The sequence below is a fragment of the Mesoplodon mirus genome, assembly GCF_964341445.2.
Source record: "Mesoplodon mirus genome assembly, chromosome: 12".
In the NCBI taxonomy this organism is placed as follows: Eukaryota; Metazoa; Chordata; class Mammalia; order Artiodactyla; family Ziphiidae; genus Mesoplodon; species Mesoplodon mirus.
Genome location: NC_138988.1, coordinates 43,301,753 through 43,317,600, shown reverse-complemented (window position 1 = coordinate 43,317,600; position 15,848 = coordinate 43,301,753). Strand labels below are relative to the sequence as shown.

General features: G+C 42.6%; 1 protein-coding gene across 1 annotated transcript in view; it reads left to right on the top strand.

Annotated features, from left to right (window-relative positions):
- SCN11A (sodium voltage-gated channel alpha subunit 11) overlaps positions 1-15,848 on the top strand; it is a 71,363-nt gene that overhangs the window by 27,972 nt on the left and 27,543 nt on the right. The window contains exons 12-18 of the mRNA XM_082637464.1: positions 244-482; positions 4,781-4,966; positions 7,221-7,589; positions 9,209-9,640; positions 12,180-12,299; positions 13,065-13,179; positions 15,557-15,711. Coding sequence (XP_082493590.1) covers positions 244-482; positions 4,781-4,966; positions 7,221-7,589; positions 9,209-9,640; positions 12,180-12,299; positions 13,065-13,179; positions 15,557-15,711 — 1,616 coding nt within the window. The remainder of the gene's footprint in view (positions 1-243; positions 483-4,780; positions 4,967-7,220; positions 7,590-9,208; positions 9,641-12,179; positions 12,300-13,064; positions 13,180-15,556; positions 15,712-15,848) is intronic.

The following is a 15,848-nucleotide window of genomic DNA, read 5'->3' as shown; positions in this document are numbered from 1 at the left end:
CCGAAGTGCGGCCCTGCTCCCAGATGCTCAATATAAGTATAAAGACTTGAAGTACTTGACTATACCACATGGGAGTTGAGTGTGGGAAACCTTCCTAGCTATGCGTCAGTACCCTTCTTGACTGATCATGTTGTAGCACAGGAGATGCTAGGGAAGAGGGAGGAAGGAATGCACCCAGGCAAAGAACAGCCAGGCTGGCTCAGACCTAACTCCTCAAGTGCTCTTTCAATTCTCCTTCTCCAGAACAAGAAAAATCACAGGAACCTTGCCTCCCATGTGGGGAAAACCTGGCATCCAAATACCTCGTGTGGGACTGTAGCCCCTGGTGGCTGTGCATTAAGAAGGCCCTGAGAACCATGATGACTGACCCCTTTACTGAGCTGGCCATCACCATCTGCATCATAATCAACACTCTCTTCTTGGCCATGGAGCATTACAAAATGGACCAGAGTTTTGAGAATATGTTGTACACAGGGAATTTGGTAACTCTAGGCTTTTTAAAATATAAAACATATTTCAAACTTTGAATTATAACTCTTTCAAAGTCTAAACATTTTGTGAGTGGCCTAACCTAACATAGGTCTTTGGTCCTCTTAGGTGGAGTAGAGGGAAAAGATGACCGTTAGGATTTTATTTTTACCCATTTCAGTAATTTTCCATGGGCCCCTGTTTGCCCTCTAGTACGTTGAGGTGTTTCTTTAGTCATCTTAATGGATGACTAAAGAGTCATTCAGTGGTAAGACAGAAGCAAGTAGACATCTTAAACGGTCAACTATTTTGGATAATCAAGAAAACATTAACCATATCCAGAGACCCATGGTAATGAGTACCATGGTCCCCAGTGATATTGACGACATCATTTGTCACAAAACAGTGTGACTGCCATTACTAAGTTTTATTTTCCCTGGAAAGGTGAGTCAGAGCATGGAAGCTGTAGGAGGTTCTTTCCCAGGAATAGGTGTGAGAGGCTTGTGGGGTGGGGTGGGCGTGGGGTTCCAGACTTGAGCCTGCTTCAGTGTGTTTGTTATTGGATGAAGCTACTCTCAGTTAAATTGGGAACATTAAGATAGGGGAGCAGATTTTTCAAGAACTGTTCACTTTAATTCATAGCTCCTGCAGAAGGCCCAAGGGAAAATTAGTTTCCCAAATATCAGAAATAATAAGTAAGTACCTAGTGAATGTTCTACCCTAATTTGCTAATGAGTTAATTAGCTAAAATTCTTACCAGAATGTCTAGCCTTTTCTTCTTACAGTTTTATGTTATTTTTCTAATTTAAAAAGCAATACATGTTTTATTAATTTTAAAAATAAGTAAAAATACAAAGAAGGGAAATACAAAGAAGAAACTCATTTCCTATGGTCTTACTAGCAAAGATGATCATTTTTAGCATTGCAGAGTATTTCCAGGCAGTATGTATGTATGTAGGTATTTTTAAATTTTCCTTTTTTTTTTTTTTACTTTGACAAGAGCCCACAGTACGTATTGAATCAGGAGTTGGTCCACAGAGCTGCTTCCATGCATCAGGTTTAGGATGGTGTAGAACTGTAGACAGGTGCCTGTCACCCTTGGTTCCACATCCCATGCAGGAAGGGTAGGGAACTGCAGTATAAGAACAGGGTGGATCTCCTTACAGACAGTCTGCATTTAAGTTCCTTTTCCCATACCGCCTTTGGGAAGAAGTGCCCTGTGGGTGTGCATAGGTCAGATTAGATTCCATGTTGCACAATAAAGCTAACACACACAATACCTTCTAACAGGCTGGCATCTTCTGGGCTCCAGGCCAGGATGTTTAGCTCTCTCCTGTTGAGGTGTCCCAGAATGGCCTGAAGGTTTAGTTTCACTTGGAGGCAGAATGCTGTGCCCTCAGGGCAACAGTCCCTACCTCGACAGAGTTAGCAGGACCCATCTTTCAGCATCTCCTGGTAGATGGAGTTATTGGATAAATTCCAGAGAATATGCAAAGAACCCAGAGTTATCCCCCTGGACAGGGCTTCCCAATTGCAAAGGTGTTCTGTCCATCACTTCATCTGCTGGTCCAACTGTGGGAAGTAGCCAAAGCCCGCCTCTCACATTTCCCACTGACCAGGCATCCTGGGTGCTGAGGTGAAGTTGCATTTTACAGTTGGAAGCTGGCAAATTAAGTGACATTCTTCTTCACTCTCTCCAGAGGCAGAAGGAACACAGGGACATTGTTAGTGTCTGAGAACACAGGCAGCAGCTGGACCCTGGGTCCTGAAAATTGAAGAGAAACATGCAGAGCTGGTTATGTAGCCTGTGCATCTATTCCATGTGCCCCATTCCCTAGACATGCAAAAAAAGGGGCAGCCACCTCATCTCTTGTGGCCCTGTGATGGTGGTGCGGGGAGGCCTTGGAGCCCTGAGCTTGAAAGAACACATTCAGACCTCTCCCTTCTGATGGATGGACCAGGATTAATCTGGCCTGTGGAGTTCTGTGGACTAGACTTAGAAATGGACTCTCTAGGCTTCAGAATTGCTTGAATCAAACGAGTACATTGAGCTCCCAAGAAGTCATAAATAGCGATTGAATTGGATTGCAGAACCAATGGTCCCAAAGCATCTAGGGACGCTGTTGGGCTCAGACACCTAAAGCCTGAAGGAGACAGGAGGAGGAAGAGTGGGTCAAAAGGGGATGGAGATCAGTCCAGCACAATTAACGGGAATGCTCACTACTGCCTGCTTTTAGGTGCTGGTTATGGCACTGGGCAGGGATAGGCAGCAATGTTTAAAGGGAGAAGATAGGTATAAGCTTTGATTTTTCTTTGCCACCCTTGATTTCTTTTTATTTGCCTATTCTGTGTTTATTTATGCCTATCCTTTTATTTTAACTTGTGTCATTTTATTTTAGGGATGTATTTTATAAATAGTAAGTCATTGAATTATTTATAAAGATAGATCACGTGTTACTTTTTAATAAGGAAATTTAATCATTTAGGGGTTGTTTTTGTTGTTTCCAGAACTAAAGAGGAGAGTCTTATAACACAGCGGTCTCCAACCTTTTTTTTTTTTTAATGTTGGGGGTAGGAGTTTATTAATTAATTAATTAATTTTTGCTGTGTTGGGTCTTCGTTTCTGTGCGAGGGCTTTCTCTAGTTGTGGCAAGTGGGGGCCACTCTTCATCGCGGTGCACAGGCCTCTCACTATCGCGGCCTCTCTTGTTGTGGAGCACAGGCTCCAGACGCGCAGGCTCAGTAGGCTCACGGGCCTAGTTGCTCCGCGGCATGTGGGATCTTCCCAGACCAGGGCTCAAACCCGTGCCCCCTGCATTAGCAGGCAGCTTCTCAACCACTGTGCCACCAGGGAAGCCCCAGCAGTCCGCAACCTTTTTGGTACCAGGGACCGGTTTCGTGGAAGACAGTTTTTCCACGGACTGTGGAGGGGGAAGATGGTTCAGGTGGTAGTGCGAGTGATGGGGAGCGGCAGATGAAGCTTCGCTGGCTCGCCTGCCGCTCACCTCCTGCCTGGTTCCTAACAGGCCACAGACTGGTACTGGTCTGCGGCCCGGAGGTTGGGGACCCCTGTTAAGACGGACATTTTAGGGGCTTCTCTGGTGGCGCAGTGGTTGAGAGTCTGCCTGCCGATGCAGGGGACACGGGTTTGTGCCCCGGTCCGGGAAGATCCCATATGCCGCGGAGCGGCTGGGCCCATGAGCCATGGCCGCTGAGCCTGCGCATCCGGAGCCTGTGCTCCGCAATGGGAGAGGCCACAACAGTGAGAGGCCCGCTTACCACAAAAAAAAAAAAAAAAAAAAAAAAAACATTTTAAAAGACTTTAACCCTTTTCATATTACTGTATTACTTTCATACTGTTGTTTTTCTCATTTCTATTTAATGTGTGTGTGTGTGTGTGTGTGTGTGTGTGTGATAGAGAAAGTGCTATTTGCTATGAAGGAATGCTTTGCTTTATCTTCTGCAAAGAATAGATAGATTTAGTTTTGAATTTGGCTACTGTGCTACATTTTGCAAATATCTTAAGCCTGTATTATCTAATTGTTAAAGACAGATAATTATTTTTCCCTTGGGAAAGACATAGTTTAGTGCTTTTTAAGCTCTTGCCCCTCCTTTTAATTCTTTGATATTTTGTTCTGGAATGATGCGCCCTGCATTCTAGTGAGTCTTTAGGATTATATTCTGACTCGCTAATCTTCCTTTCAACCATGACCAATCTAGGGTTTATCCTCTATATCAGGTTGCTCAAAGACATTTTTCTGCGCCTGGTAGTGTTTTTCAGTTCTCTGCTCTGGGCCCTTTTAATTTTTTTTTTTTTTTTTTTTCTGATCAAGGTGTTGAGATTGAATGGTTAGGTGAACTCCTCCTGCATTCTGGTTTATGAACGATATTTATCTTTAGTTTTCAGAGCTGTTGTGTATTCCCCCCACTTTGGAGTTATTAGTATCTTAAAGAGAATTCAGAGGAGGAATTGCTTGACACTTCCTATTACTCTGCTATCTACCAAGAAGCCAATTTTGCTTTATTTTTTAACAGAATGGAAAATAATATTTATTCTCCATCCTGATGTCTCTTAGCTTGGTGACACTGGAGTGGAGGCCATGGAGGAGGACAGAGAGAGGGGCAAAGGTAGAGTGAGGTTCATACTACAGTGGTAAACGTTTCTTTTTTGTGGATTGCAGGGCATATTGTATCAAGCATGAGAATACATTTTATTTCTTTGTAACCTCTGTAATTCCCTTGGACCATTCTTAAAAATGTATCTCCAAGAAGAGGTAGCTTCCTTTTCTCATTTTTCTTTGTCTTGCTGTAGGTTTTCACTGGCATTTTCATGGCTGAAATGTGCCTAAAAATCATTGCGCTGGATCCCTACCACTACTTTCGTCGAGGCTGGAACATTTTTGACAGCATTGTTGCTCTTCTGAGTTTTGCAGAGGTGATAATAAATAGTATGTGTCCAGGAAAACAAAGTTGTATGTCACTTCGTTCCTTAAGAGTGGTAAGGCACTTTCTTTCCTTCTTTTTTTTTTTTTAAGGGGCTGTCAGGATGATAATCCAATTTAACCAGCTATTTATTTAGTTAGTTAGTTAGTTAGTCAGTTAGTTAGTTGCACCAGGTCTTAGTTGTGGCATGTGAACTCTTAGTTGCAGCATGTATGTGGGATCTAGTTCCCTGACCAGGGATCGAACCTGGGCCCCCTGCATTGGGAGCGCAGAGTCTTATCCACTGCTCCACCAGGGAAGTCCCATACTGAATAACTTATCTGACAGGACTGAAGAGTCTTGAGTGAGTTCAGTAGCTAGTTTGTATTAAACTTTACCATCTTACCTTAACCTGAGAACCAAAACTGCACTCCTCCTCCCACCCAGGTCTTTAATACCTTTGTGAGTCCCAAGGCGTTTTCTCTCAGGTGAACCCCTACTTTCCTCCCTCTCCCTCCACAAGATGATCCTCAGGCAACCAGATGCAAAATTGTGTCTTCTGGTATCAGGACTCTGCTCCCTGCTTCGTGTACAACCCCTCCAATGATCTCTTCCCCCACAGAGCTCTGAGCCAGGCATCCTCACAGCTGGGCTCACCAAGGGGGTGTAGACTACAGAGCCCAGGACGAGGGTCAAGTGCTGCCTGCAGGTGTTATCTCACAGGGTCCCTCCTCATTGCTGCCAGTACCACATTCCTTTTCTGTAGTCTTTGCCCTCCATCCACGAACCATTGGAGGCATCCTGGCAACCTTTGCCGAGCACCTGATATGTACATGAGGGAAGGTTCAAAGGTGAGGAAAGCACTGCCTTCAAGGAGTTTGCAGTCTTGGGAAGATATAAGACAGGCCCAGAAATGACCATGAGGCAAAATGGAGTGTGACAGACCCCACAAGAAGTATGGACAGAAATCACAGAGAAATCACATGTGGGAGGGTAATAGGGAAACCACAAAAGGTGACCTCTTGTCCCCTTTCAGAGATTTACTTTTTTTTTGGCATGGATAGGATTTCTAAGCCTGTAGAATAAGACATTTGATTCAGTTACTTAAGCATACATGTTATACTTGGCATATGTTAGAAAATCACACTGCTTAAAGTCAGGCGTTATTAGGCTGCTCCCTAAAGTGTTATTGGTGCTTGGGTGAGCAAAATTACATTCGCTTTACTATTGTTCAGACTTATTACAGCCATGCTATGAGGCAAGGAGCTCTGTGGCATTGCCTGTGGATAAGAACAGAACCACAGTTTCTCCCTGAGATGCCCTCAGCTCCCCTCTAAGTAGACAGTGGTGGTCCTTCTCTTGTGATAAGTCATACTGACCTGCAGTATCTCCCCACCCCCCAAATAGTTGATACTTAACAGGATTGTACTTTGGAGTGAAACCACTGGTTTACATTGAAAGTTAATATAAGAAATAATCTATAAACTAGTTGCTGTGTTTTTTCTAAGGTTATTGTCTCCTGTAAGGTCTGTAAGTTTCCATGGAGAAAATTTCTCGTGGAAAAAGAGTGTGTCTTGACTGGCTGATTGCCTTTTCTCTCCTGGGTACAAAACATCAAGTTACTCTTGTCATCCTTATGAAGTTTAGATTCAAACTTGTGACCTCAAATATATAATACAGGAGTTAGCAAACTTTATCTGTAAAAGGCCGGATGGTAAATATTTTCAGCCTTATAGGCCATATGGTCTCTGTCGAAACCACTCAGCTTTGCTATCGTAGCACAAAAGTAGCTGTAGACAGTAGAGAACACATGTGCGTGGCTGTGTTCCAATAAAACTTTATTTATGGACATAGAAATTTGAACTTCATGCAATTTTCATGTGTAATGAAATATTTTAAGAAATTATTTCCAACCATTTAAAGATGCAAAAAACATTCTTACCTCTCAGGCCATATAAAAGCAGGCAATGGGATGGATTTGGCCCTGGGGCCAAAGTTTTTGACCCTTGGTATACTATATAGGGTTCCAATACATTCATTATATTTAATAAACACGTATGCTCAATTCCACCATCATGATCCCAAAGTCTTTATCATTTAAAATATTAGACCAAAATATTCCATTTTTTAAACAAAAAGTAGATACAGGTGAATATTAGATTGGGACATGGAGTTGATGACCATGTTTAGGATGGATCTGGCTTTGAAAAGATTTTTGAAAGTTATAAATGCTGTGGTTTGGGAACATGTCATTTAAATTATAGCTGAGCAGATGGAATTTGTTCTTAACTGGCTTTTCTTCCATCTTTGTTTATTGTCTGTTTTTACAGCTGAGGGTCTTCAAGTTAGCCAAATCCTGGCCAACTTTAAACACACTGCTTAAGATAATTGGCCATTCCGTTGGAGCCCTTGGAAACCTGACTGTGGTCTTGGCCATTGTGGTCTTTATTTTCTCAGTAGTTGGCATGCAGCTTTTTGGCTCTAAATTCAATTGCATAAAGAGTAATTCAAAGTCCCATGATCCTGCAGTCCCATGTTTACGACGCTGGCACATGGGGGATTTCTACCACTCCTTTCTGGTGGTATTCCGCATCCTCTGTGGGGAATGGATCGAAAACATGTGGGAATGTATGCAAGAAGCTAACCAAGCACTGTGCATTATTGTGTTTCTGTTGATCATGGTGATAGGAAAACTCGTGGTGAGTGTCTTAGTTTTGTTGTTGTTGTCATTGTATTAAATACATGGACTAAACAAATGCATTGGCTTCTTTTGTAACACTTCACTAGTGAAAATTGTTACTCTAAGTATAGTATTATAAATGTAATGTTATATATAATATTTTAAAATCTGCATTTGAATTTTGTTTGAAGACAGTACAGTAAGCATGAAAGAAAACCTTGTCACGTAGTGCTCATAAAGATGTCCCAATGTCTATCCTACTCCAGGTGGTTATTCAGATCACCATTGATTGGCTGAGGTCGGGGTTTTTGACTTAATTTGTTCAATAGATGTAAAGAAATGTCCACTGAGGAAGGTTTCTTGTTGTTTAAAAGAAGAAGGAGGAGAAGGAAGAGGAGGAGGAGGAGGAAGGGGGAGAGAAGGAGGAGGGGAGGAAGGAGGGATGAGGAAAAAAAAGTGCTCCTTTTACTTCCTCTGGACCTTTTATGACCGTGACTCTTGGTAGAACTGCAAACATTATGCAACCATGAGAAGAACTAAACTAAGACAAAGTAAGCACTGAGGAAGATAGAGGGAAGGTGGAACAAACCTATTGTCAGGTCATAATTGGTCCCCTGTTTAAAACGTTTCAAATATCTTGTCATGTGACATTTTCTTACTGTGTAAGCTGCCCTGAGTCTGTTACTTGCAGCTGGAAACATGGCTATTTATGGAGAGGCTAATTAGATGTACACCAGTGAGGGTATGAAGAGACAGGAGACAGACAGGGATACCTGAGCATAAGATCTTCAGAACTGAGTTGGGGCTATCATGCAAATATAATTAACAATCCACATAGAAATACAATTAACTATCCTAAATACCTAATAAGTGATGTTGATAGACAGTAAAAGATACGAAAGATCAGAAGGGTAGGGTATCACCCAAGGGAGTGGGAAGGGAGCACTAAGAAAGGCTTTGTGGGAGACACAGTACTTGAGAAGGGCACTTAAGAGGCAAAGAGGACTTAGCAAATAGAGGAGAGCTTGAGCAAAGATTCAGACTTGGGAATTCTCCTGGTGAAGCTGAGGAAGAGTGACTAGACCCGTTAACACCCACAAGACACTTCTCCCAGAGAGCTGTATATGTTTGAGCTGGCAAGAGCCACAAACAAAACAGATTTTTAAAAGCCTGCACAAGTATACCATCTCTCACATTGTGCAGACAGGAGAGGACCTCCTAGTACAGCAGTCTTAGACATCAGACCCATATCGCTGTGGGCAATTCCAGAAAAAGTGACTCTGGCTGAACCCCAAGGAATATCCACTTTTGATTTTGCCACATGGTTTCGCCATTTAGCCTTACCCTGGCCAGGGTCTACAGTACGTGCTGCTTACACACAGACAGACTGGATATGGCTGTCTGCACTCTTTAACTTCAATTTTTCTTTGGTCTTATCTTGATGTCCCTATTACTTCCTCAATCTTCTCTCCTTTTATTTATTTTACAGATGAACTTTCTTGGGAGGCAGGACATAGAACTCTCATTTGATTTAGTTTTGGGTCTTGGGGAAAAGTTGTTGTGGAAACCTACTGTATTCTTTTCCTTTGCTAAATTTTTCATTCTCCTTATGTCCCCCCTCCCTTTGCCCCTTCCCAGGTACTCAACCTCTTCATTGCCTTGCTGCTCAATTCCTTCAGCAATGAGGAGAGAGATGGACACTTGGAAGGAGAGGTCAGGAAAACCAAAGTCCAGTTAGCCCTGGACCGGTTCTGCCGGGCTTTTTGTTTTGTCATATATACTCTCAAGCATTTTTGTACCAAGTGGTGCAGGAGACAACATTTACCAAAGCAAAAAGAGGTGACAGATGGTCCTGAGGCAGAGAGCAAAGGTGTCATTTCCCTGGTCACAGAGATGAGAAAGGGCCCAGAGACCTGGGAGGAGTTTGGTGTACTGACTTCCGCACCAAAGACCTTGAGTGTTGGGCATGATCGGACTTGGTTGGCCCCACTAGCAGAGGAAGAAGATGATGCTGAATCCCCTGGTGAAGATAAGGCACAGCCTGTCACACAACCTGAGGCTGGAAAACAGGTATGAAGGTTCACACATAGACTTAGAGGTTGTACAAAGCTAGAGTTGCCATAGGGCACTGGTTGCCTGCCCTGTTCTGAGCACTATGCAGAGATGATAAGGGTATAAAATGTGGCAGCTGCACATCCGGGACTGGTTCTAATCATGGTCCTGCACTTGTGGCCCAGGTGGGTGGTGTCAGAGGAGTTCAGAGGGGAGCACAATCAGAGTGGGCTGGGGCAACAGGGGAATCAAGTGCCTTTGGTTGAGCCCTAAAAGAAGAAGTATAGAGTTTGAATTGGCTGAAAGGTGAGAAAGGGAGTGTGGAAGGTGAAGTGAATAGCACAAAAAGAGATTTTGTTTCTTATGAATTGCCTACCACCCTGGGAAGGATCACTTAGCCATAGCCGCTACCCTTGGTACTCCGAGGGGCAGTAGTCTCTCATCTCTCAGCCTCCCTCTTCCTTCATGGAACCTCTGCCCTGCAAACTAGCTGGAGTAAGGGTGATCAGGGCCCCAGTATTCTCAAGCTTTTGAACCTGGAATAGAGTCTCTGTCCTATGGGTAGAAACTGAATTGATAAAGGAAATCCAACTTCTTGGCCACATTCACCAGAAATTTAGCCTCTTCAACTCAGAGTTGGAGGAGATGAGAAAAGTTGGTGACCTGCACCTTCTGGTGAGATATATATCTCTTGATTGGGAGCTGAGGGTAAAGGGAGCCCCATCTTCTTGGTCACATCTGCCTAGAGTGGAGCTTCTGTCAAACTGAGCTGGGGGTGGGAAGGAAGAGAGCAGGTCATGGCTCAAGTGACATAGACTCCTGCTGTTATTACTGAAATGTGTAGAATTTTTTAGTAAATATTTCTTCATTTGCTGTATGCCTTTAGGACAATTTCCAGAAACTTAAATGATTTTTTACGAATATTTTCCACCGCTTATGTTAATTTTCCTGTGGAGCATGTCTGCAGAGCTTCTTACTTTACTATCCAGGAAGCGAAATTCTGTATATCTTTTTTAAATTAAATTCTAAACTTGTTAATTTTAATGATGCTTTCGGATTACTATACTAATTTCATTTTTTTCTCAAGTAAATTCACCTCCCTGTAGCTAATTTTTGAGGGCTACTGGTTTTATGTTTGTCTACTCATACATTTTGGAGTGTGAATTTGAAAGCTCATCTTTGTGGGAGGATCTGTCCCTCTCTTTGCAGTCTAAGTTCTGTGGTATCTTTAATTGACCCTCCTAGGGGATACATTTCAGAACTAAGTCTTGTATTGCCAACTTGGGATTCTTGTCTAATAGTGATACTAGGCATTTTGCAGATCCCGTCACTGAACCAGTGGCTCCTTTTGCCCAGGTCTTGTTTCTGAGGCTGTGCTGCCTCCTTCCTCTCTAGGTATGCAGCTTTGTATAATTGTAATCCCAAACATTGTCCACAGCTTCTTTTATTTATTTATTTATTTATTTATTTATTTATTTATTTATTTATTTATATTGAACATCTTTATTGGAGTATAATTACTTTACAATGGTGTGTTAGTTTCTGCTTTATAACAAAGTGAATCAGCTATACGTATACATATATCCCCATATCTCTTCCCTCTTGCGTCTCCCTCTCTCCCACCCTCCCTATCCCACCCCTCTAGGTGGTCACAAAACCACAGCTTCTTTTGACTTTCTCTCTTAAGTGCAAGAACTTCAACCAGCCCACAGTTTCAAGCTTTGGACATAACTGTGGTTTCCTTCCTCACACAGGGCACTTTTATTCACCATTACCTGCTACATGCTTTAAATTGTTATTACTTTATCTTTTTGTTCTGTGTTTGGTCCATAGATAATATGTACCTGTTTATTGTGTGTATATGTTCAAAGGGGAAAGTGTTCTTAAATCATGACCTTACAGTGTCACATTCACAGGAACCCTCACATAGATTTTAGGATGAAACCTTCATTTAAGGTGTGACTTTGCATATCCTTCTTGGATTTAGCTGCAGGTCATAGGACAAAATTTAGTTTTTATTTTTATGTTGTGATATATTTTCATATTTTCTTTATGTCTTTCAGTTACCTATTTTGCTAAGCCAGCCCTCTGTACCCAACAGAGTAAAAAATTATTTTCCAAGTTATTCTTCTAATATTTTTATACATCTATTTTTACATCAGAATATCAAATGATTATGGATTTTAATTTTTACTATATTCTGACATTGTAATATTTTTTCAGGGATAACTAATTATGCCAGTACCGTTTATTAAACAATTTATTATTTTGCCATTGAATTGAAAGGCTACAGTAAGTTTCATCTCTTAATTATTTGGTGAATTTTGTATCCAAAGCATATTGTTTTGATTATATTACTTATGAGTAAGTTTCCTATAGTAGTGTTCCAGAATTATTTTATGTTGAGTTTTTCCAGGATCAGTTTTCAAAAGTAAAGCGAAAAAGGTTAATAATGTAATAATTTTCATGACAAACAGAAAACCAAATAGAATTCAAACTTGTTTCGTCTCAAGTGAGATGTCCAGGAGGAATATTAATTCTACTCGGGGTTTCTCAGTGTCAGGCCAGTGAACTCCATCAGAATACCAAGGAGCCCACCAGTCCAGGAGCTCAGAGTGTGGAAATGGACATATTCTCTGAAGATGATCCTTATCTGTCGATACAGAATCCCCGAAAGGTAATTTTCCCAGGGTGTTCCCAGAAGAAACATCGCTCATCCATACACCTTCTCCAAGATAGCCACTGTGGAAAAATATCAAGATTAGTACAAAGCAAACTGCCAGAATTAGATCTTAAGCAAAGGTCTAGGCCAGAGTTTCTCAACCTCTCCACCATGACATTTGGGACAGGATAATTCTGTGTTATGTGGACAATTCTGTGTATTGTAGGGTGTTCAGCAGTACTCTGGCCTCTACCCACTAGATGCCCATAGCATCCCCCCATTGTAAAAATAAAAAATGTCTTTAGACATTGCCAAAATGCCTCCTCCTAAAGGGTAAAATCAATGACATTGCCAAAATGTCTCCTGGAGGGTAAAATCAATGAGAACCACTGTTCTAGGCCTATTATTCTGGGAATTGAGGTAGCTGACAATTTCAGTCTCAGTAAAGAAGCATCCTTCTTATCACCTGGCTTCCATATTTGGGGTTAGTCAGCAGATCAGAGGTAAGATTTGGAGGGAGGAAAAGGTTAAGGCACTGTGTCTTCATGTGCCTTATCTTTCATCAACCAAGGGAGAGCAGTTAGAGAATTCTTTCCTGAAGTCAGGGCTGGTCAGAACATGTAGGAAAGAACGCAACAAGAGGTATACTTTCTAGACACCCCTCATACCTTTGCCTAGCTAGTTTCATGCATAAAAAGTCATAAAATAAGGTATTAGGTATTAACCATGGTGAAAGAGGGTGTTGGAAGTGATTCCCCCTTTCTTTGTTCTGATGTACAGAAGTCTGATGCTGCGAGTGTGCTCTCAGAATGTAGCACCACTGGTCCACAGGATCCCTTTAGGCGGGTACTTGAAATGGTTCCCAAAAAGGAACCAGAGAGATGTTTGCCCAAAGGTAAGTGGCAGTATTCCTACCTTCAGTTCATGGAATATTTGGATGGGATTCTGTTATTCTTTGAAGATGTATGGTTTTGATAGAGGCCTTCTTTCTGCTTCTACTGGAGACAAAAGTGAAGAGTCTTCCCTGGATTCTTGGGACCATTTCAGGAAATTCTTGATTTAGGTGGGGTCAACTTGTACAGCCCAAGTACCAGGGTAGAAAATCTAGAAAACTTTCCCAGAAAGCCCACTGGGCCAGTATTTTTGCCACTTGGTAGAGTTCCCAGTACATCAATTGTCAGGATGTACTAGAGGTCATAGACCAAGAGAACTTGACCACAAGTCTGGGGTTGACTAGAGCCCTTGCCAGGCCCTCAACTCATCTCTCAAGATTTTTCTCTGGGAGCAGGGGTCCAAGATGGTGGCGTAGGAAGACCCTGAGCTCACCTCCTTCCATGAACACACCAACTCTACACCTACTTATAGAGCAGTTCCTCCTGAAAAAGACCTGGGGGTTGATTGAACAGCTACTGCACATAGAAAGACCACATAGAAACAGGTAGGAAAGACGGAGACATGGTATCCATGGGAATCCCACCCCCAACTTAGTGACCTACAGTAGGAAGGAATATTGCTGCGGGGCCAGAGCACAGACTCACCTACCTTGGGACGCAGCAAGAAAATAGCAGTTTAAAGGGCATCTAGACTATACTGGAAGGATATCCATGTACTAACCCTAGAGCTTCTGCCAAATGATCAGGGACGTACTGGAGCCCTCTGTGGGGTCAGAGGCACCAGAGAGCGCCTTTGTTTGAGTTACCTCTAGAACTCCCCCTAGCCCTCACTCACTCTAGCTCTAGCTACCCCACCAAGGCAGCCTTGGCCTCAGCACTCCCCAGGGACTGACTCCAGCCCAAGCCTGCTCTAACCCCAGCTGCCCCGCCTGGGTGGCCTTAGGAGGAGTGCTCCCCAGAGATTGCCCCTGGCAAGCTCCAGTCCCAGTTGCCCTGCTAAAGCTGCCAGGTGCAAGCCATCTACACAGGGGATACTCACACACGAGTCCACTCCTTCGAGACCAAGATAGGTAGCTGTTTCACCTAGTTCATAGAAACAAAAACTGAAAGTCATAATGAGGAGATAGAGGAATGTATTCCAAATGAAAGAACAAAATAAAACCCCAGGAAAAACCCTAAAGAAACAGAGGTAAGTAATTTACCTGATAAAGAATTCAAAGAGATGATCATAAGAATTCTGACCGGGCTTCCCTGGTGGCGCAGTGGTTGAGAGTCCGCCTGCCGATGCAGGGGACACGGGTTCGTGCCCCGGTCCGGGAAGATCCCACATGCCGCGGAGTGGCTGGGCCCGTGAGCCATGGCCGCTGAGCCTGCGCGTCCGGAGCCTGTGCTCCGCAGCGGGAGAGGCCACAGCGGTGAGAGGCCCACGTACCGCAAAAAAAAAAAAAGAATTCTGACCAAACTAGGGAGGAAAATGAACTTCATCCCAGTAAGAACTTCAATGAAGACTTAGAAAATGTAGGAAAGAATTGAATAATACAATAATAATACAATCCACACCAACACACATTATAATTAAAATGTCAAAAATTTGAATATATTGTACCAGTCCCTTTGCTCTGTAAAGTTTCTGCTGAAAAATCATCTGATAGTCTTATGGAGGTTCTCTTGTATAACGCTAGTTCTTTTTCTCTTGCTGCTTTTAAGAGTCTCTCTTTATCTTTAATTTTTGACATTTTAATTATACTGTATCTTGGCATGGATCTCTTTGGGTTCATCTTGTTTGGGAATCTCTGTGCTCCCAATCTCCAAACTTGGATGTCTGTTTACTTCCCCAGGTTAGGGAAGTTTTCAGCCATTATTTCTTCAAATAAGTCTTTTGTCCCTTTTCTCCTTCTGAGGCCCCTATAATGCTAATGTTAGTATGCTTGATGTTGTCTCAGGGATCCCTTAAACTCTTCACGTTTAAAAAAATTCTTCTTTTTGCTGTTCTGATTGGGTGATTTCCACTACCCTGTCTTCCAGATCACTGATTTCATTCTTCTGCATCCTCTAATCTGTTAGTTCCCTCCAGTGCATTTTTCATTTTAGTTATTGTATTCTTCAGTTCTGATTGGTTCTTTTTTATATTTCCTATAGTTCTATATCTTTGTTGAATTTCTCACTGAGTCAGAACTGGCACATATGACTCCTATTCTGCTCTGTTGGCCAAATGTTGTCACATGGCTGAGCCCAGATTCAAGGGGTTGCAAAAAGACTCCATCTCTTTAGTTGGTGGATTTTCAAAGTCACATGGTGTGTACAAGGAGGGGTGAAGAGTTGGGCTATTAATGCATACGTATTATAGACACTAATGATAGTGATGCTAATTCCTTGCAGGCCTGGATTGCTGCTCTCCGTGCTGTACTATGGACCAGAGGAAGTCCCCCTGGATCATTTGGTGGAACCTGCGGAAAACCTGCTACCAAATAGTGAAACACAGCTGGTTTGAGAGCTTTATTATCTTTGTGATTCTGCTGAGCAGTGGGGCACTGGTAAATTATCATGGTCTTGTGGGGACATTTGGGATCAAGGCAGCTGGGTGGCTTCATTCTGACTTGGTCCCTCACGGGGCTGTGAATGTGGGGAGACAAAGAAGAAGTGGGATCTCTGCTGTTGTATCCCCTTAGGG